Here is a 20,939-nt window from a genome sequence, read left to right on the forward strand (position 1 = left end):
TTTCTTTTATAGTATTGGCCAAGATGTTTCTAAATCTCAGTTTAATTTTTCTACTTGATGTTTCCTACTTCATGTTTTGTTGTATCCCATGACGATTTATGGGCATATATCCAGTTTTCACCATAATTCTCTTCCGACTGAAAGTTTCCTGTTGTTTTTTCGCTGTCTATCTGTCCAATGCTGGTTTTAAATTTGTGTGGATTTGTTCGCCTTTTATATTTTTGTTCTTGTCTTTTCCCAATTAAGCAATTTTGTATCAGCTCCAGCACTGTTTCCATATTGAATTCAAAACACTGATTTGCAAAACAATCTTGTACATATTGTAAAAACGCCTGTTCTTGGCATGAAAATTACCCTTATTATCTGCCTTTGGATAACCAAAGCCAGCTATTGGTGTGGCCTCAGAGTTAAAGCCTCTTGAATCTCTGGCAATGCTGTCTGTATATCTGTGTATCACGGTAAGAAGTCTCACAACACCAGGTTAAAGTCCAACAAGTTTAGTTGGTAGCAAAAGCCACTAGCTTTCGGAGCGCTGCTCCTTCATCAGGCAAGTGGGAGTTCCATATCGTATTTGTGTATCAGCAGCCTGCATTGTTAACCTCTGATATTTCCATCCGTTATAAGAACTTCGACCTAGCCCTGTCACTAGATGCCTAACCCAGATTATAAATATTAAAATGCCTCACGTAAGGTGTGCTAAACTAATGGATAGTAGATTAAATAAATAGCTCTCTAACTACTTTTTTGAGCTGCTTTCTACATATTGCCAGCAAAAGAACATTTGTAACTTGGAAAGTTGGCTGTATTTGTGAAATTCAAGTGCAAACACTAATAATGCATCAGAAATTTCTCTGAGACTCAAAATAATAACAATAAACTGACAGAATTGAACTTGAAGTGTATAATCTGGGCATTTAAAACAGTAAGAGGAGCATATAGTATAACATTAATCAAAGTATTAGACTTCAGCTCCGATTAACGGATTGAAAGTGAATAGTGTTGGCAAATCTCAGAAGAAACTACAAAATGTTTCCCCCACTTTTGACACAATGATAAATGTGTGCAATAAAAGACCATTTAAACTAGTCACTGCTAAGATATTTAAGCAGCAGAGCAAATATTTAGATAGAGACCAGATTGACTGTTGGAGGAATGCTGAAGGCCTGGTTCTGTTGAGATCATGGGAAATGTTACCTAGGAATGCAACTAGTCAGATTCTGCATGAACTCTGAGATATGGATAACTTCAGATTTAGAGAGAAATTGCACCAGACAATTCTGTTGTCTTTGCTTTTTCTCCCACAGGATATTAAATAAATTGGGAACTGTTCCATGCCAGTGTAATGTGGACTAATGGAAAGAACGAGCTTGGTTACTTTTTTTTAGTCCTGTTATTTCACATAGTATGTTTATTTATGCAATTGAAGAGTTCCCCTTGTATTCACATTGACAGCCACTTCGTACCTGAGACCTCCCGCTGTCCCTAGTATGCTTATTGTAATCCCTATATTTAACTACCGTCAATCGGGCTCCTGCCCCTGCCATAATAACTCAACAGCTCTTCTCAAAAATGCAGATGGTATCCTTTGTGACTGTGACAAAGATAAACCTTTTCTTTTTGTCCATCTCAACCTGTCCTGTCTGCAGCCTTTGACAAGATTGACCACACATTCCTTCTGCAACAGCTCTACGTTGTCACCCAGCTGAGTGGGACTGCTCTCACCTGGTTCCTCATCTATCTAATCATTGACAGATAACCACTTGTAATGGCTTCTCTTTCTATTCCTGCACTGTTATCTCTGATGTCCCCCCCAAAGGATCGATGCTTGGTGGCCTCCTATTATTATCATTTATCTACAAGCTGGCCCTCGGCGCCATCATCCAAGAGTGTAGTTTTCACATTTGCATTGTTAACACCCATCTCTATCTTACCACAACCTCTCTTGACTCCTCCACTGTTATTGTTATCAGACTGCTTATACAACACCCAGAGAAATTTCCTCCAGTTAGATATTGGGAAGACTGAAACCATTGTTTTGGGTTTCTGGTGCAAACTCTATTTCCCAGCTACTGACTGACTCTGTCCCTCTCCCCGGCAGATTATGCCAGTCTGTTCGCTACCTTGATATCACATTTGATCCGCGATGAGCTTCAGACCTAAATTTCACACCATCATGAGGAACTGCCTATTTCCATCAGATTAATGTTGTCCAGCTTACCCCGTCTCACTCATCTGCTGAAACCCTCACTCTTGTTACCCCTCGACTTGACTATTCCAATGCATTGCTGGCTACTCGCCAACATTCTACCCACTGCAAATTTAAGGTCATTCAAATATCTGCTGCCTGTGTCTTAACTCTCAGCATCCTATTCTCCCATCACTTCTATGCTTGCTGACCTACATTGGATCCCGGTAGAGCAAAGTTTTGATTTTAAAAATTTAATCTTTGCTTTCAATTTGCTCCATGGCCTCGTCCCTCTTTGTCTGTGTAAATCTCCTCCACTCCCTACAGCCCTCCAAAACATCCATGCTCTTCTAATTCTAGCTACTTGTGCATCTCTGATTTTAATTACGTTAAAATCAGTGGCTAGACCTTAATCCATCAGGGCCCTAAGCACTGGGATGCTCTCTTTCCATCTCTCTGTCTCTCTATCTTGCTTTTGTTCCCTAAGATATTCCTTAAAATCTACTTCATTGACCAAGCTTTTGATAATCTGCTGTATTTCCTTCAATGGTTCAGTGGCATACTTGTTTTACAGTACTGTGCTGTGTATTGGAATGTTTCACTACATTAATTACATTAAAACATTTATAACACTTTATTTATACAAGGTGTTATATAAAAATTTCTTATTGTTTGCATCCCCTCTAATTTCTGCCAATCTCAGCTCCATTCATTTTCTCCTGTTTCTCATTTTTCAACAAAAAGTCAAATCTGATCAGATGCTATTCTCCAGGAATCATTTCTACTGTCATTCAAAGTTTGATTCTCACTTTTATACTTTAACTGTCCTTTTGGTGGTGCCAACCCAGATGGCTTAGCACCCTCTCAGTTGAACATCAGCCGACCTCCTCCCTGATCATTTTCTCCATCGCTACCCTCCCCTTCTTATTTTATAGTTCTATCATTCACCATTAACCAACTTGAAAGCATTCTTTGGAAAGTTTACTTCCTGGAGGATGAGGTTTTCTCAATCTGTTACTGTGACTTGGATGAACCTGTTGATATCCTGGGCCTTATGCAACATTGTTCATGTGCATGGCTACCCTCAATTAAAATCAGCCCTTTTTTTGATCTGACGGGGAAATCTTTATATTGCCCATCTTGGTTGCCATGACAAAGTTATCTGCTTTTAACAGTCCTTGTGCTGCAGTGGCACCATGATGCTATTGGGTATGGAAATTCCAAGCTTTTGATGATGAAGTGATATGTGCCCAAATAATGCCACTGAGGTAACTTGGAGGAAAACTTGGGGATGTTCATGTATCTGTTCTTGTCCTCCTTGTTAGTAGTAAAGGTGGCAGAACTTGAAAGTGGTGTTCAAGTAACCTATCTCTGTTTCATGACATTCTTTATCCAAACCACTTTAGCAGTATGGGTTGTATAGTGATGCCTCCTTTCAACCTGTAATTGACAACAGCTCATGTTTGCAAAGTAGCTTTAATGTTTAAACATGTCCCAAAGTGCTACACAGACATACGTATAATTAACAGATGCTGAAGCAGGAAGAAAAATTTGAGAGGTCGCCAAAAAGATGGTTTTTGAGATTATTTAAGGAAGGAGAAAGAGGTGAAGGTGAACAGACATCAGGGTTTGAGGGGGGAATTCCAGAGAATAAGCCCCATGTGCTGAAGGCTCTGGTACCAATGGTGGGCAAAGCAAAAGGGGCTGGAGTCAGAGAAATTGGGAAATTGTGCAAGAAACCGGAGTCAGAGGACTGGAGGAGAATACAGAGCTAAAGGAAATTGCAGAAATGGGATTAATTTAAAAATGACGATGAAGAATTTCCATTTGAACATTGTGTGATGGAGAGCCAATATACAGCAAAATGGCAAAGTCAAGCAGGTGGTCAAATATGTGGGCAGCTACAGTGAGCCAGTGGTGGATATTTAGCCAATTGAAATGAGCCCTGATGAAGAAAGTAGCTTTGGCTGAGATGGTGTTAAACTTGTTGCAGCTACTCCCATCCAGGTGAGTGATTGAGTATTCCATCACACTCCTGACTAAATGACCTTTTGCTTTAGATCTCAAATGTGTTGTTCTAGCAGAATGTCACTAGGTGCCTATAGGAATACTGTGACTACCAAGAGTCATGATTCGAGGGGAGGTGATGGCCAAGTAATATTATCACTGGGCTATTAATCCAGAAATTCAACTAATGTTCTGGAGGATCTGGTTCGAATGCTACCATGGCAGATAGTGGAATTTGAATTCAATATAAAAAAAATTTGGATTTAAGAATCTACTGATGACCATGAAACCATTGTCAAATATTGGAAAAACCCATCTGGAAAGGGAATCTGCCGTCCTTGCCTGGCCTGGCCTTCTTGTGACTCCAGAGCAATGTGGTTGACTCTCACCTGCATTCTGAACAAGGGCAACTAGGGATTGGCAATAAATGCTGGCCAGCCAGCGATGCACATATCCCGCAAATGATTTTTTTTTAAAAAATCACAGTTGAATTGTACACTGTCTGGGTAACAAAAGATTAGGCTAAAATATAGTTTGTTAATTGACACTTCTGAGAGGGAAAGGGACCAAAACATTTGCTATAAGAGCAGCTTTTGCTGAGCTTACATGACATCGTTGTAGAGAAAGCAGTTTCTAGTTCTGAAGCGGAAACACTGGTTTATTCCAAAAAGAAAACGTTTATATCTAAAGTATGCAATGTTGCTACCACCAATTTTCACTAATGTTAGTTTTTTTAAAACCAAAAGAGAGAATGCTGGAAAGTCTCAGCATAGCCTTGACAGCATGGCTTGGTCAGCTCTTTTCTTTCTTTACAGATGCTGCCAGACCTGCTGAGATTTTCCAGCATTTTCTCTTTTGATTTCAGATCCCAGCATCTGCAGTAATTTGCTTTTAATTAGTTTTTTTTAAAAAATGAATTGGTGGAATTGCCTTTGTAATAGTTCAAGGGCGACTTGATGTGGCTTGAATTAACAAAGGCATTATGGCCAACAATTAATTATATACACAAAAGATCGTACTGAAGTAACTTTGTGACTGAACAACTCCCCTCCCTGGCTGTCCCTGTGATATCGCCTCGATCCGGGGTACGCGCCCTCGCTCTTGATTGGCTCAGCTTCTGCCTTGACGATCCATAGACTCTGGCCCGATATGTGGCCCTCAGGTAAAGCCTCCTTAAAGGTCTACACTGTCATAACCTTTATTTACCATTTTTAAAGATGTTTTTGTGCAGCAGTTTTAGAAGTGTTGTCTTTGCTACAAAGCTACTTTTACTGGTGGGGAAGCAACTCCATTTTGGTATAGGTCTAACACAGCACTGAAGGATTAATAAAAACTAAGCAGTTACTTGGTAACAAATTAACAATTGCAAGTTGCAATCTATTGTTGTATATTAAAAGTAACTCAGAGTTGCTGAAGAAACTGGAGGCAGAATAATGGTGCAATTGTAGCTTGTGTTGTTGTTGCCTTTGCTTAACTATTATGAAAACCATAATAACTACATTTTGAGACACAGGAGCCAGAGGAGAAAATTGGCATTGGAAACCAGTCTTTCAGTACATCTTGAAAATTTCCAGACACTCCAGCCCAAAACCAGACAGGTGACATCAGGGCTGGAAGTGAATTACATAAAAATGTTAACATTTCTGCCAAACTTAACTTTGGAAAATTGATTCTTACACAAAAGTACAGCAGTCATCATGCTATCTAGAGAGGAGCGGGAAGAGGGAATGCTGACACAGGAAAAGGAGAGAAAGGAGGTAGTCATGCACACATCATATAAAGAAGAATGATTGATGCCTTTGATTTAAATTGACCAGTATGGTAAGGGCACGTTTATGCAGTGCTGCCTACAGATTTGATTGTAGCAAATTAATCATTTTATAACTTGATAAATACCAGCATCAACAGACTCTTGGAGGCTCAACTTTAAGAACACTTTTTGTTCTTGTGTTCAGAACATGAGTGATTAATTGCATTATTAATCTGAATATTGAAATGCATATCCTGCTAGACTTTTTGAAGACATCTCTCTTGCTTTATGAGCTCTGTGCAGCATTTATCTTGGATGTGATATAAGATCATCATAAAAAGCAGAATAAGAAAATCCCATACCTGCTCAATCAAAATTATTGGGCGGCATGGTGACACAGTGATTAGCACTGCTGCTTCACAGCACCAGGGACCCGGGTTCAATTCCAGACTTGGGTCAGGAATTTGCATGTTCTTCCTGTATCTGTGTGTATTTCCTGTAGGTGCTCTGGTTTCCTTCCACATTCCAAAGATGTGCAAGTTTGTGGATTGGCCATGCTAGATTGCCCCTTAGTGTCCAAAGATGTGAAAGTTAGATGGGTTGGCCGTGATCAATGTGCAGGGCTATGGGAATAGGGTGGGGGAGTGTGCCTAGATAGAGTGCTCATTCGGAGGGCCAGTGCCAACTTGAATGGCCTCCTGCACTGTAGGGATTCTATGGGTTCCATTCAAAAGTTCACGTCTCATTTTTCTATCTGAGCTTTCCTCCTGTGCCATCTCATCTCCCCCTACTTTTGGAAATATACCTCCTATCGTGACCTGAAAACAATTAAGCCTGAATCAACCATCTAAGAATTTGTTCTATGTTATCCTGTCAGGGAAGTCATTTGTTTTTCTGACACTTTTAACACCATCATCTGCATATTCTCCTCTAAGTCACTCACTATCATGACTTGAAATTATCGCCATTCCTTTACTGTCATTGGATCAAAATCCTGGAACTCCCTCCCTCTACTGTGGGTGTACCACCACTACTTGGACTGCAGTGGTTCAGGAAGGTGGCGTACCATCACCTTTTCAAGGACAATTAAGGACAGGCAATAAATATTGGGGTTGCCAGCCAAGCCCAAATCCTAAGAACGAAATTTGAAAAAGTCTGCAACAAAAAATGCTTCTCTCAAGTTCACCTTTCAGTGCTAGCTGCATTGTACAAGGTAGTTGGGTTAGCTGGTAAAAATTAGACCAGTCAATAAGTTCTTGGAGTATGCTTGATTTTATGGATCAGAGAATATTTTTAACTTTACTAAATTGGCACCATATTTCTTTCACTATCCTGGACATTCCATTACTCACTGGGGTCATTTGTGTGTGGCAGCAGGTTAGAATAACACAAGCTTGATCGACCAGATGCCTTTTCCTGCCCATGTTTGTAACTTTGTAAAATATCCCTGCCAGTTCTCATGTAATTGTGACATAGTGACAAGTACCAATGTTTGCCAAAGTTAAAGCTATGGTATTTCTATTTAAGCACTGTATTCTTACATATAAAGAGTTGAAAGCAAAAACTCTTGGAATACATCATTTCTTCCATAACCTCAGTGATAAAACATTTGATTGTGTTTCGTTGCTAGATTCTGCCTGAAATGAAATCTGCATTTAAATATAGTTTTCAGGAATATATTAGCAATACATTTTCTTCAAAGAGATGCACACATTAAGAAGTTGCTACCAGCGATGATATTTGTAGCCATTTAGATTAGTTATTGACACTCTTCCAACCATTCTTAATCAAGGAACTGTATTTCTTTCCTGTTAACTTCAGAAAACTCATTCAACCACTGAGATCTTCAGCTTGGGAATAGAATGTGGATTTCTCTTCAACCTTTTTTGCCTTTGAGCCAGGCCTCTTGTTGAAATTTTACTGAACTGCTAAGAAACCTCTGATGATGTCAATTTGATCTATTAATACTATTTTGCAGACTGCTTAACCATAGTGCTTCCAAAATCATATCTATCTCTTTCTATGAAAATCTGGGTTTCTCGGAGGAGGACGTGAATAATTTGCTGGATGTTAGCGATGGAAAGGTGGTAGGACTGGAGGGTCTTAATGACATTACTGTTACTAGAGAGGTGGTGCTCGACAGACTGGAGGGGCTGATTGTGGACAAGTCGCCAGGACCGGATGGAATGCGTCCGAGGGTTCTGAAAGAAATGGCGGAGGTTATAGTGGATGCCTTGGTGGTTATTTTCCAGACGTCGCTGGATTCCGGGGAAGTGCCGGAAGATTGGAAAACGGCTAATGTTACGCCGTTGTTTAAGAAGGGTGCCAGGCAAAAGGCGGGGAATTATAGGCCGGTTAGTTTAACGTCTGTGGTAGGTAAAATGTTAGAATCCGTCATTAAGGAGGAAATTGGGAGGCATCTTGAAGGGAATTGCTTGATAGGGCAGACGCAACACGGTTTCATTAAAGGGAAGTCGTGTCTGACAAATTTACTGGAGTTCTATGAGGATGTGTCTAGGGCGGTGGATAGAGGAGAGCCGGTGGATGTGGTCTTTCTGGATTTTCAGAAGGCGTTTGACAAGGTACCTCACAAGAGGTTATTGCAGAAGGTCAGGGGACATGGAGTTGGGGGTAGGGTGTTAGTGTGGATAGAGGATTGGTTGTCAAATAGGAGGCAGAGAGTGGGGGTCAATGGGTGCTATTCGGATTGGCGGTTGGTGACTAGTGGGGTGCCCCAGGGGTCAGTGCTGGGGCCTCAGCTATTTACCATTTATATAGATGATCTGGAGGAGGGAACCGAGTGCAGGGTGTCGAAATTTGCTGATGACACCAAGATTGGGGGAAAGGCAAATTGTGCGGAGGGTGTGGAGAGTCTGCAGAAGGATCTAGATAGGCTGGGCGAATGGGCCAGGAAATGGCAAATGGAATTTAATGTTGGCAAGTGTGAGGTGGTCCACTTTGGTAGGAAGAATGGTAGGAAGGACTATTACTTACGTGGCGAAAAACTGCAGCAGGCGACGGTGCAGAGGGACCTCGGGGTCCTTGTGCATGAGTCGCAAAAACCCAGCTTGCAGGTGCAGCAGGTGGTCAGGAAGGCGAATGGGATGCTGGCCTTCATAGCGAGGGGGATTGAATATAAAAGTAGGGAGGTCTTGCTGCAGCTGTATAGGGCATTGGTGAGGCCGCAGCTGGAGTACTGTGTGCAGTTTTGGGCGCCGCACCTGCGCAAGGATATTTTGGCCCTGGAGGGAGTGCAGAGGAGGTTTACTAGGCTGATACCGGAGTTGAGGGGATTGAGCTATGAGGAGAGGCTGATTAAACTAGGCTTGTACTCGTTAGAGTTTAGAAGAATGAGGGGAGATCTCATTGAGACGTATAAGATGATGAATGGGATGGATAGGATAGAGGTGGAGAGACTCTTCCCGCTCAGAAAGGACAGTAGGACTAGGGGGCACAGCCTCAAGATAAGGGGGAGGCGGTTTAGAACGGAGTTGAGGAGGAACTTCTTCACTCAAGGGGTGGTGAATCTCTGGAATTCTCTGCCCGTTGAAGTGGTGGAGGCTGCCTCGCTAAATATTTTTAAGAAGCGGGTTGATGGGTTCTTGATAAGAGAGGGGATTAAGGGTTATGGGGAGAGGGCGGGAAAGTGGAACTGAGCCACGACAGATCAGCCATGATCTTATTGAATGGCGGGGCAGGCTCGAAGGGCTAGATGGCCTACTCCTGCTCCTATTTCTTATGTTCTTATGTTCTTATGTTCCTATTTTTATACACTGACACTGTTTTTGTTGATTCTGCAACTTTTGCTGCTGAATAGTGATTTATAAAGATACATGAACCTCATTTCTGGCTTGCTTAAGTACTTAACTGCTCTTCATTGAGGACTTTTGACTGTTTTACCACTAGTTTGAAATGCACTAAATTCTTTAATGTTTGCAACTCAGAAGCATAAGTGTTTAGTGCCGGTGCTCTGTCAGAAGTGATTTATTTCTGAATATTTAACCTATATGTTTAACTGAGTTTGTATTTGGGGAAAGGGGTACCTCCCCTTGATTGCATTCAGCTCTACCATAAATCTGAATAAAAGCTGGCCTTAAGTAACAATGTAGAGATTAAAGTCTTTGTCCTTTCTATTTACAGCTTGTTACTGTGTCTTGGCCACAGTGAACACTGAACAGATAACCTGGCTATTTATTTAGTGATTTAGTGATAAATATTGTCTTAGACATTGCTTTAAATAGTGTCAGGGGAATTTGTTCTTCCTCCTGGGGGGACAGATGAGGCCTCAATTTAATGTCTCATTCAAAAGATGTACCTTTGACAGTGCAGTACTTCCTGAGCTAAAGTTGTTGGAGTGCAAATTGAACGTACCATTTTCCAGCTCAGTGTGGGAGTGCTACCACAGAGTCACAGCTGACGCTTGTTTCTCATCCAATATTTATCTGTCAACCAGCATTAGTTAACAAAATACAAAATTATCTTGACATTTCCCTGTATTACAGCAATGCCTATACTTCAAAATGCTGAATTGGTTACAATGCATTTTGGAAAGGAGTGTTATATAAATGCAAGTTTCTTAATTGCTGTTAAGATGCAAATCTAACCTTGTGTGACTGGTTTCAGTTTCTTACTGTTCCTCCGTTCCAAAAAAAGGTGCCTAATAGAAAGTGTACATCTTCAAGGTCAGCCTTTAAAAATGACAAGGTTATGGCATAAATAGATTGAACACTTTTATAGAATTAAAATGAACCTGATCTGGCCCATTAGTCTGATTGTTTTATGCTGTTGCTCAGTTTCAAGTGCTTTACTGAGCCATATGCTACACATGGTATCACATTTTAGAAATTCTGTTGTAAAAAGTGAAATAACAGGGCAGGTATGATGGAGAAACTAGAAGAAGGGATGGCATCTTTGCAGGATGTAGGATGGGAAAAACATTAATCAAGTTATTATTAGTCATTTGATCTGCTACTTGTATATGGAGAGCAGAAATAGTAAATAAAGGATAGGATGATAAGTTAGTGTAATGAGACAGAGAGAATATAAAGTGATTAACCAAGGGAACTGTAGAAAGGAAATATCAAATGGGAAGATTTTAATGATAAAAGGGTGTAGATATATGGACTTAAAGCCAGTAGGAAAGCCGAAAAACAACAAACTGGCATTCTGGAATTGAATGTAAAATCAAGGAACTGATTTTGACTTTGTACCGGATTATTTAGAGTACAGTTGGTGTATTGGCCATAATATTTGAATTGATCCACATTCCCAATCTCAGGATTTAAAAAGGGTAGCAGGCAAAAGGCAGGGAATTATAGGCCGGTTAGTTTAACGTCTGTTGTAGGAAAAATGCTTGAATCCGTCATCAAAGAAGAAATAGCGAGGCATCTTGAGAAGAACTGTTTGATAGAGCAGACGCAGCACGGATTCATTAAGGGGAAGTCGTGTCTGACAAATTTATTGGAATTCTATGAGGATGTGTCTAGTGCGGTGGATAGAGGGGAACTGGTGGATGTGGTGTTTCTCGATTTTCAGAAGACGTTTGATAAGGTGCCGCACAAAAGGTTGTTACAGAAGGTTAGGGGGCATGGAGTTGGGGGTAAGGTGTTAGCGTGGATAGAGGATTGGTTGTCTAATAGGAGGCAGAGAGTAGGTGTCGCTATTCTGATTGGCGGTTGGTGACTAGTGGAGTGCCCCAGGGATCGGTGCTGGGGCCTCAGCTATTTACCATTTATATAGATGATCTGGAGGAGGGAGCTGAGTGTAGGGTGTCGAAATTTGCTGATGACACAAAGATAAGTGGAAAAGCAAATTGTGCGGAAGGTGTAGAAAGTCTGCAGAGGGATCTAGATAGGCTGAGCGAGTGGGCGAGGACCTGGCAGATGGAATACAATGTTGGCAAGTGTGAGGTTATCCACTTTGGCAGGAATAATAGTGGGAGGGACTACTACTTAAAGGGCGAAAAGCTGCAGCATGCTACGGTGCAGAGGGACCTGGGGGTCCTTGTGCATGAGTCGCAAAAACCGAGCCTACAGGTGCAGCAGGTGATCAGGAAGGCAAATGGGATGCTGGCCTTCATAGAGAGGGGGATTGAATATAAAAGTAGGGAGGTCTTGCTGCAACTGTACAGGGCACTGGTAAGGCCGCAGCTGGAGTAGTGTGTGCAGTTTTGGTCGCCGCACTTGCCCAAGGATATTTTGGCCTTGGAGGAGTGCAGAGGAGGTTCACTAGGCTGATACCAGAGTTGAGGGGGTTGAATTATGAAGAGAGGCTGAATAGACTGGGCTTGTACTCGGGGTTTAGAAGGATGAGGGGGGATCTTATTGAGACGTACAAGATGATGAAGGGAATGGATAGGGTAGAGGTGGAGAGGTTCTTCCCGCTCGGAAAGGCCAGCAGGACTAGAGGGCACAGCCTCAAGATAAGGGGGGGACAGTTTAGAACAGAGTTGAAGAGGAACTTCTTCACTCAGAGGGTGGTGAATCTCTGGAATTCTCTGCCCGTTGAAGTGGTGGAGGCTACCTCACTGAATATATTTAAGACACAGGTAGATAGGTTTTTGGTAGGCAAGGGGATTAAGGGTTATGGGGAGAAAGCGAGAAAGTGGAACTGAGCCACTTCAGATCAGCCATGATCTTATTGAATGGCGGGGCAGGCTCGAGGGGCTAGATGGCCTACTCCTGCCCCTATTTCTTAAGTTCTTATCATATTCATTCCAAAACTGAGTTTTGAACCTTGCATCCCACCTGTCATTAGAACAACTTGCTTTTACATGTGCAACATTTCCCGCTTTTGCCCAAATCATAACTCCTCTCAGTTTATCTTATTAACTTGTTTAGCACTTCCCTTACTGGATTCCCATCCTTTACTATTCATAATCTCCATTTGTTCAAAAAGTTGTTGCATGTCTCACCCAACACCTCCATCCTGACCAATCTACTTTGGATCTCCAAATCCCCCCCAGGAAATACTTATTTTCATTGCATTTAGTTCATAGTTTTGTCCCAATCTACTTCTACAAGGTTCCATCACTCTCAGATTTGGCTCCCTTTACCTATAGTTGCATGCAGAGCTGTTCTATTTTATTCTAGATCCCCCTACCTAAACTTTGCTGCAGCCTTTGAAACCCTCACAAACCAACTTTTTGGACACCCCTTTTGGGCTCAGACTTGGGGTTTCTTTTTCCATTGTGATAATGTAAGTTTTTATTCTGAACTCTAATCTTTGTTACTTTAGATTCAGAAAGGGAATTCCAAGAAAGGAAAGGGAGACTCAAAGGCATTCCGCAAAAAGGTAAGGGATGGAAATTTGAAATTTAATGAAATGCTTTGGATGAAAATGAAAACAAGAAACAACTTCACAACCTGAAGAATGAAGCCTAATTAAGGTTGAAAAATAGAACTATCATGCAAAAAGATACACATAACTAAGACTGTTATGTTCTCATAATGATGCTGGTTATCTGAAGAGAGTGAGTAGAGAGATGATCACAATGTGAATAAGATCAGCTGAGTGAAAGAGGACAGTGTAAAGCATATCAGTGATTAAGGCAGACGTCAAATCATCCCTCCAGCGATAATACGTTGGAATGAAGTTATACAGGAATGTACTATCATGGTAAAACAAAATAACGGCAATGGCTAAAGAACCTTAATCACCAAAGATGGTGAGCATTGATGCATGGATGTAGCTGGGCAGAGACTGGATACAGATTAAGATAAGTGGCAACAGGTTTAAAGTTACAGAGCAGACTGAATCAAAGAATCTGCTGGCACAATTCAACTTGTTCATTTTAACAAATGTTAAAACCAGATTATATGGAGTTAAACATTTAGAGTGAAGGCATTGTAGATGGGGAACATGAATTCTTCTGAATAGGTGAGATCAGTGGTAGTGTGGGAACTTATAGTTTGGTGTTAAGTAATGGAGTCATGACCCAGTGGTGAGAAAAAGGGCAAGTCCAATAATTTTGGCATCTATCCTTAGCCAATAGGACTTTTTCCACCATACAGCATAGGTCCTTTGGTAGATTCGATGATGTCCTAATTGAACTTGTAGTTCTTCATTCCAGAGTTGTTTCAAAACAAATAAACAAAGGTTGTATGGCTGATATGGTGGTGGCAGTTTTCAATGAATGGATCAGGGGAAGGCAGAGGAAGGAACGGGTGCAGGAATATTCACAAGCTTAGAGATAAGAAGATGTATTAGAATACTTGATGGAAAGCTTCATTCCCAGTGGACATGAAGATTGTCAGGATCAGAAAAAGGGATGGTGAATATATCCATCTGAACAGGACAGATATTGAAGGAAGTTGAATTTACCGTATCTGGGAAATTCTGTTGTCCTTTCTGCCTTGGTGGTTTCTTCAATGAAAGCAGAGGCAAAGTATGCATTCAATATTTCTGCTGTTTCAGTATCATGTTCTGTAAGTTTAACTTCCTTGTAAAGGATAAATAGTTTGATGGAGTTGCATGCATGGCCAATGTAACCTCCTAGACTGGCTTTGAAGAAAGAAGTTATCCAGGTTTTCTTTCCACTTATTTTTCCACGGCTTTCCTGAAAGGTTTTTGGCTCTGGGGAGGTTACATATCCACAGGAGGTCGGGAAGGGTCTAGTTATATGCTAAAGGCATCACTAGTTGGGCAGGTTTGATGGACCAGCTGGCCTTTCCTTGCCTGTCATTTTCATATATTTGTATACCTTAATGGCTCAATTCTATTCTAATAATCTTTTAGTCATCCTTTCTTATTGTTTATATACTTTATAAATGCCTTTCTCCTTATTGGCCCTAATTTTTCCTGTTAACCTTCATCTGCTAGAGATTACATTCCTATGTAGGGTTAGGAGGATCTTGAGATTTGAATTTAAAGTCACTTCTTTATTTATCTGGATTTTTGATTAGTATGCTGTTATTTTTAGTGGATTATGTTTCTCCCTAACTTTTTGATCCCCCCTTGAAATATTTCCCATTCTTGTTCTACTTCTTTGTCTGTTTAATATTTTTCTCCAATTTACATCCTCAGCTCTATCCTTGTTCTCACAGTTGTCTTTTGTCTCAAATATTACTTTGATGGATATGAAAGCACAAAGACCAAACATTACATTAAGCCTTATGGTCACAACTCCCTAGAAGTTTTGTTTCTATTCAAGATTTAAAGAAAACCTTCAAGTCTTTTTCCATTTAATGTTTTAAATGGTCTCAACTTTATTTTCTTTGTCCCCTTACCAAGAAAAACTGTCTTGATAGTTAGTCCACTACTGTTACAAGAAAAATGTAACACAATGTCACTTGTGAATCTGGATTGGTATTTTTTCCCCATTTGTATTTTTTGGTAGAGCTATTACATAAGAACATAAGAAATAGGAGCAAATATTAGCTTGCCAGCTTATCTGAGGTTGGTAGACATCTTAAATAAGTATGCGGTTAGGAAGTGCTATAGATACATTCACTCTAATAAAGAATCAAGAATGTGGTTCACCACCACCACCACCTTGAGGGCAATTGCAGAGGGGTAATTAATGTTAGCCTTGCTGGCAATGCCCATTTCCCATGCAAGAATAGAAAAAGCTCATAACTATTAGTTTGTGTTTACTCTAATGCTTTAAAAAACCTGCAACTGTTGCTTATCCAAGGATTAAAAGTTTCAGTTTTTCATATTGCATTTTCTAATTACCCACCTTCAACTTCAGAGTTCTCCTTGTAGTAGTTCACCACACTGAACAATAATTTTTGGTTTTCGTTCATATTGCAACATCAAATTCCATTATACAATAATTGAATCTATCTTAACTCATTACAAAGTGGCTGATGGTTCATATGAGAGTGATCAGAAACAAATGGACAATATTGGGTTTCGTACTTGGAATTTGTAACTTTCATTGTCTTTTGCTGTAGATGAGATCATAATGTGAAGATGGACAAGGATGTCATTGTTCCTGATTCTCAAAGGCAGATCGATTTCTCAGAAGATATCTCTAGTTCAGGATCACAGTTCGCATTTTCCTACAGATCTTGTACTTAGTCATTGTCATAATTACTGTCATGTGGAAGAAAGCACTTTTTATTTTTGTATGCGCCACTTCCTGCTGTGGATGCACCCTTTTAATATTTAAAAGCTGATATACTATATGTGAAGAGGGCATGAAACTATTGTTGATGGCAGCAACGTTAGAATATTGTCATAGAAATTGCAAAAGTATCAACAAATGAAGAGTTAAGCTGCCCATTGTCCTTTTGAGTTTTATTCACAATGAAAAGATCACAATGGACAAATAGTTTTTTATGATTGCATTTTTATGACTGAGGATTTGTAACTAATCTCCTGGAGAGAGTTTGAATGAAACATGAACCCTATTTTCCTAAATGGTTTATAATTGTAATAGGGTTCATGAAATGTGATTTAATGTCATATTTTTGCCAACATGTTTCTGTGTGAAATATGCAATTTGTACTGAGGCACAAACAACTGCACAGTATTTTTTTTATGTATGTGATTCTTGATTTATTTGTATAGCTGCATACAAAAATATGTTTTTGGTATTTTGGAGTAATATTTTTATAAAAATGAATTTAAGTATGATACTGAGTAACATGTGTCTCACAGCAGGTGAGGAGGAAATCTGTGAAATGCCAAGTTGGTGAGTTCACATTGCTTGATGAGAAAATATTATCTCACAATTCATGCTAACAGAAATTCAATATAGATTTGGTACAGCCACACCAAGAAAATATGCATAATATTCAGATACATGTTTGCCCATTTACAAATATAGAACAATATTTTAATATCATGCAATTTTTTGCCCATAATTTTTATTAGCAGTAAATATTGAACATGCAGTTCAACAGGTTATCTGCATGGAACATGTTCATGGAGAAGAAGACTGGACTCTTGAATGATGCATATTTTTCTCAGTCAGAATTTTTTTTTGTATGCATTTATAGGAGAAAACCAGATATTCCAGCAAGAGTGTGTCCAGAACAGAAGTTACTGGAAGGGGTATTCATAATTCTGGGATTAAAAACAGCCACACTAGTTGTGAGGAGGACAGATATTCTTCAGACTTGCAGTTAGTACCATCCTTCTCTTAACTGAGCTGCACTTCTCTATGAAAGACATGCCACCTCATGGCACTCTACAATTGACACCCTCCTTGGTTGAGATTCTTAGCTGATGGATTCCAGAACAAATCTTCTAACTGAACTTCTGGAGCCCTTGGTTTGCAACCTGTAATATTCTTGTCTGAATTAACCATGCTGGAGAACCAGACTGAGACAGCCATAAAACAAATCTTCAGCAACTTCATTGATGATGAAAATGCTGTTCGGAGCAAACTCATGTGTATTGTTTAACCCAGCACCTCAAATAAGTCCAAAGATGTGTGGGTTAGGTTGATTGGCCATAATAAATTGCCCTTTAATTTCAGAGTGATTAGAAGGGTAAATACATGGGGTTGTGGGAATAGGACCTGGGTGGAATTGTTGTCAGTGCAGGCTCATTGGGCCAAATGGCAGCCTCCTGTACTGTAGATTTTATGAGTCTATGAGTCCAAATATGTTTTAGATATTATACAAGTCCAGGTAGCCGCAGCAATATTAATTGCAACCAGAGATGCAGAGTTGTATACTAAATTAATTCAAGGGGATATTGACCAACTTCCACCCTTTAGGTAAATGTTGGAACCCAGCAGTTAACCAACTCATGTCCTCCTAGCATCAAGGAAATGCTTAGAAAGAGCACATGGAAACAGAAAATAGTTGCAGGAGTAAGCCAAATTCAAGCCTGCACCACCATTCAATATGATCATGGTTGATCATGCACTTTTAGTATCCCATTCCTGCTTTCTCTCCAGATCCCTTGATGTCTAATGAAATGGCCCCAACAGCTTTCTGTGGTACAGAATGCCATTGGTTCACAAATCTCTGAATGAAGACGTTCTTCCTCATCTCTGTCCTGAATGACTTACCCCTTATTCTTAGACTTGTGACCCCTAGTTCTGGACTTTCCCAACATCCGGGACATTCTTTCCACATCTAGCCTGTCCAGTCCCATCAGGATTTTATGTTTCTGAGATTCCCCTCTCATTCTTCTAAATTCCAGTAAGTACAAACCCAGTCTCTCTTCATATGTCAGTCCTGCTATTCCAGGCAATCTGGTGAACCTTCATTGGATTCCCTCAATAGCATGAATGTCCTTCTTCAGACAAGGAGACCCAAACTGCACACGCTACTCAAGGTGTGGTCTCACCAAAACCCTAACAGGAAGACATCCCTACTCCTATACTCAAATCCCCTTGCTATGAAAGCCAGCATGCCATTAGCTTTCCTCACTGCCTGCTGTACCTGCATGACAACCTTCAGTGACTGTTCCATCATGACACCCAGGTCACGTTGCGCTTCCTCATTTCCTAAACTGCCACTGTTCAGATAATCTTCCTACCTATTTTTGCTACCAAAGTGGATAACTTCACATTTATCGATATTGTATTGCATTTGCCAAGTATTTGCCCACTCAGCCTGTCCAAGGCACCCTGCAGCCTCTTAGCAAGCTCATCACAACACACACTGCCATCCAGCTTAGTGGTTACCTGCAAATTTGGAAATATTGCATTGAATTCCTTTGTCCAAATCGTTAATGTGGACTGTGAACTAATGGGGTTCCAGCACTGAACCTCATTAGTCACTGCCTGCCACTCTGAAAAGGACCCATTTATTCCATTCTTTGCTTTCTGTGTGCCAACCAGTTCTTTATCCAGGTCAATACATTTATCCCCAATACCATATATTTCCAAAAAGGACAAGCATTGAATTCAATCATGCTGAAATCAGACAATGTTATGGTTTTTAAAATTTGGGTTAATTTAATACTTAAATGTACTGGGATATCTTTGGATGAAACAGAATAAATTAGTTGTGGCAAAATGCTGTAGTTTTCATGGATCTTAATATTGAGCTAGGGGCAATAACAAATTTTGTTTTTGCAGTGTTTTGGACATCAAATGATACAGGAACCTAAGTAAAGCTGATAGTTATTAAAGCCTTAAGGCTCTCCTTGAGGTAATGGTTGATACTACAAGGCCAAAATTTTCTTAGGTCACTGAAACTCCTTGTAGGATCAGCTGACAACTGATCAGAGAATTGGAGTCACACACATTGAGCCTAGAAATTACAGGCCTCATTTCATAATCCCAGCAAGGAGTAATTTTCCTATTGTACTTCTATCTTTAAACATTGTGTATAATTGTTTCAATGTTAATACCACAAAAAGTGAAAACAATAGTCTAACTTGTGTATGCTTCACATTGTATCCTATTAAAGGCCTTAATTGGTGAGATACTCAAGTATTTGTACTCTCATCTTGGGCCTTTTCGTTAGTGTATAGTTTATCAAAAAATTGCGACGTCTCTCAAAGTTGTGGCTCAAGTTTTATAGTTAAATCAATAGTCTAACAAGGCACATGGCTGTTATGGAATATTTGCATATACTGATTTTTTTTTTGCAGAAAGTAAAATGATATAGGCAGGACAGAGGAATTGTTATGTGGAAAGGTTGTACATCATAATTTTCTAAAACCAATTTGATTTACAAACTGAAACAGAAACAGCCGCTGTGTCAACTTCAAACCAACTGAAAATGAAGAGAATAAATTGGGAACTGATCGTTCCACACTTATGCAACAAATGCAGTGGGCTGTGCTTCATGAGTAAGCACTTAAATTGCTGACCGTTGTAACTATATTGGATTCTTGTTTGTTCAGCAAGATATAGGTCAGAAAGTTGACTTTTGTGAATGTCAAACTACCAAAAAATGTTTTTATGTTAATTCAAATGTACTGCATAAATGTCCAACATACCTTGTCAATTCAAGCGTATTCGTTTATTTTAGAAAGTTTATGTGCTAAACAGAGGAAGCTACTCCTAAAATCCTGAAACTATAAACAAATAGAATTCATCCCCTAAGCCTATAAACAAATAAAATTCAAAGTGAATCTAACCACAGTAATCAAAATTACTGCAATCACCACAAACTGACTTCAATTTCCCTCGGTTAGTGAATGGAAATAATTTAACATGCTTGTGACCAAAGTGCTGACATGAGGTGAAGACACAAATAGGTTTGATTTTTGCTGCTTCAACAATTAAATTGCTTGCCAACACGCGATACTTGGGGTCAAACTTAACTTCAAATAATGTTAAGGACTGAAACAGGCCAATTTAAACCACATCTGTCATCTGTCTCCGTTCGAACTGTTTAAGCATTAATTCAGTATTTCTCAGCAAGAAGAAGTAATTCACGAGAAGGCTGGTTAAAGGACTGGGACTAGAATGCTATACCCCTTCCTTTGACCTGAGATCACAAGTTTTTTCTCTCTGGGTGGCACGGTAGCACAGTGGGTAGCACTGCTGCTTCACAGCTCTAGGGTCATGGGTTCAATTCCTGGCTCGGGTCACCGTCTGTGTGGAGTTTGCACATTCTCCTCGTGTCTGTGTGGGTTTCCTCCAGGTACTTCAGTTTCCTCCCAGAGTCCAAAGATGTGTGGGTTAGGTTGATTGGCCATGCTAAGAAATTGCCCCTTAGTATGAGGAGATGCGTAGGTTAGAGGGATTAGAGGGTGTAATATGTAGGGATATGGGGGTAAGGCCTGGGTGGGATTGTGTTTGGTGCAGACTTGATGGGCCGAAGGGCCTCTTTGTGCACTGTAGGATTCTATGTTCTATTTTAAAATAATTTGTCAGATGCTTTAACAGTGGTTTGTAAAAATGTTGATCCTCTGTGGGAAGTTTTTTTTCTAAACTTTCCTCCTTTTCCTTCTGACTTTTACAAATCTTATGATTGGGACAGACTCAGTTCTGGAGAAGGCCAGAGAGACAAATATCTGATTACAGACGGGCAATGGAGAAAATGGGAAGAGCGATTTTCCACTCGAGGTAGGGAAACTGAGGGAGACAATTCTATTTTTGTTGGAAGAACAAAAGTCATGTGAAATCCTGATTTT

The 20,939-nt window shown here is 40.1% G+C and overlaps 1 protein-coding gene across 3 annotated transcripts in view; it reads left to right on the top strand.

Moving 5' to 3' along the window:
• The window catches only part of LOC145357326 (protein-tyrosine sulfotransferase 1-like), a 65,602-nt gene extending 45,619 nt beyond the window's left edge, over positions 1 to 19,983 (top strand). For all 3 annotated transcript variants that reach the window (XM_080210569.1, XM_080210571.1, XM_080210570.1), the window contains 2 exons: positions 13,179 to 13,235; positions 15,839 to 19,983. In XM_080210569.1, the coding sequence (XP_080066695.1) occupies positions 13,179 to 13,235; positions 15,839 to 15,850 (69 nt within the window). In that variant the 3' untranslated portion in view covers positions 15,851 to 19,983. The remainder of the gene's footprint in view (positions 1 to 13,178; positions 13,236 to 15,838) is intronic.
• The last annotated feature ends 956 nt before the right edge of the window (positions 19,984 to 20,939 follow it).

The sequence above is a fragment of the Carcharhinus amblyrhynchos genome, chromosome 23 (assembly GCF_965287045.1).
Source record: "Carcharhinus amblyrhynchos chromosome 23, sCarAmb.v2.hapA, whole genome shotgun sequence".
NCBI classification, from domain to species: domain Eukaryota; kingdom Metazoa; phylum Chordata; class Chondrichthyes; order Carcharhiniformes; family Carcharhinidae; genus Carcharhinus; species Carcharhinus amblyrhynchos.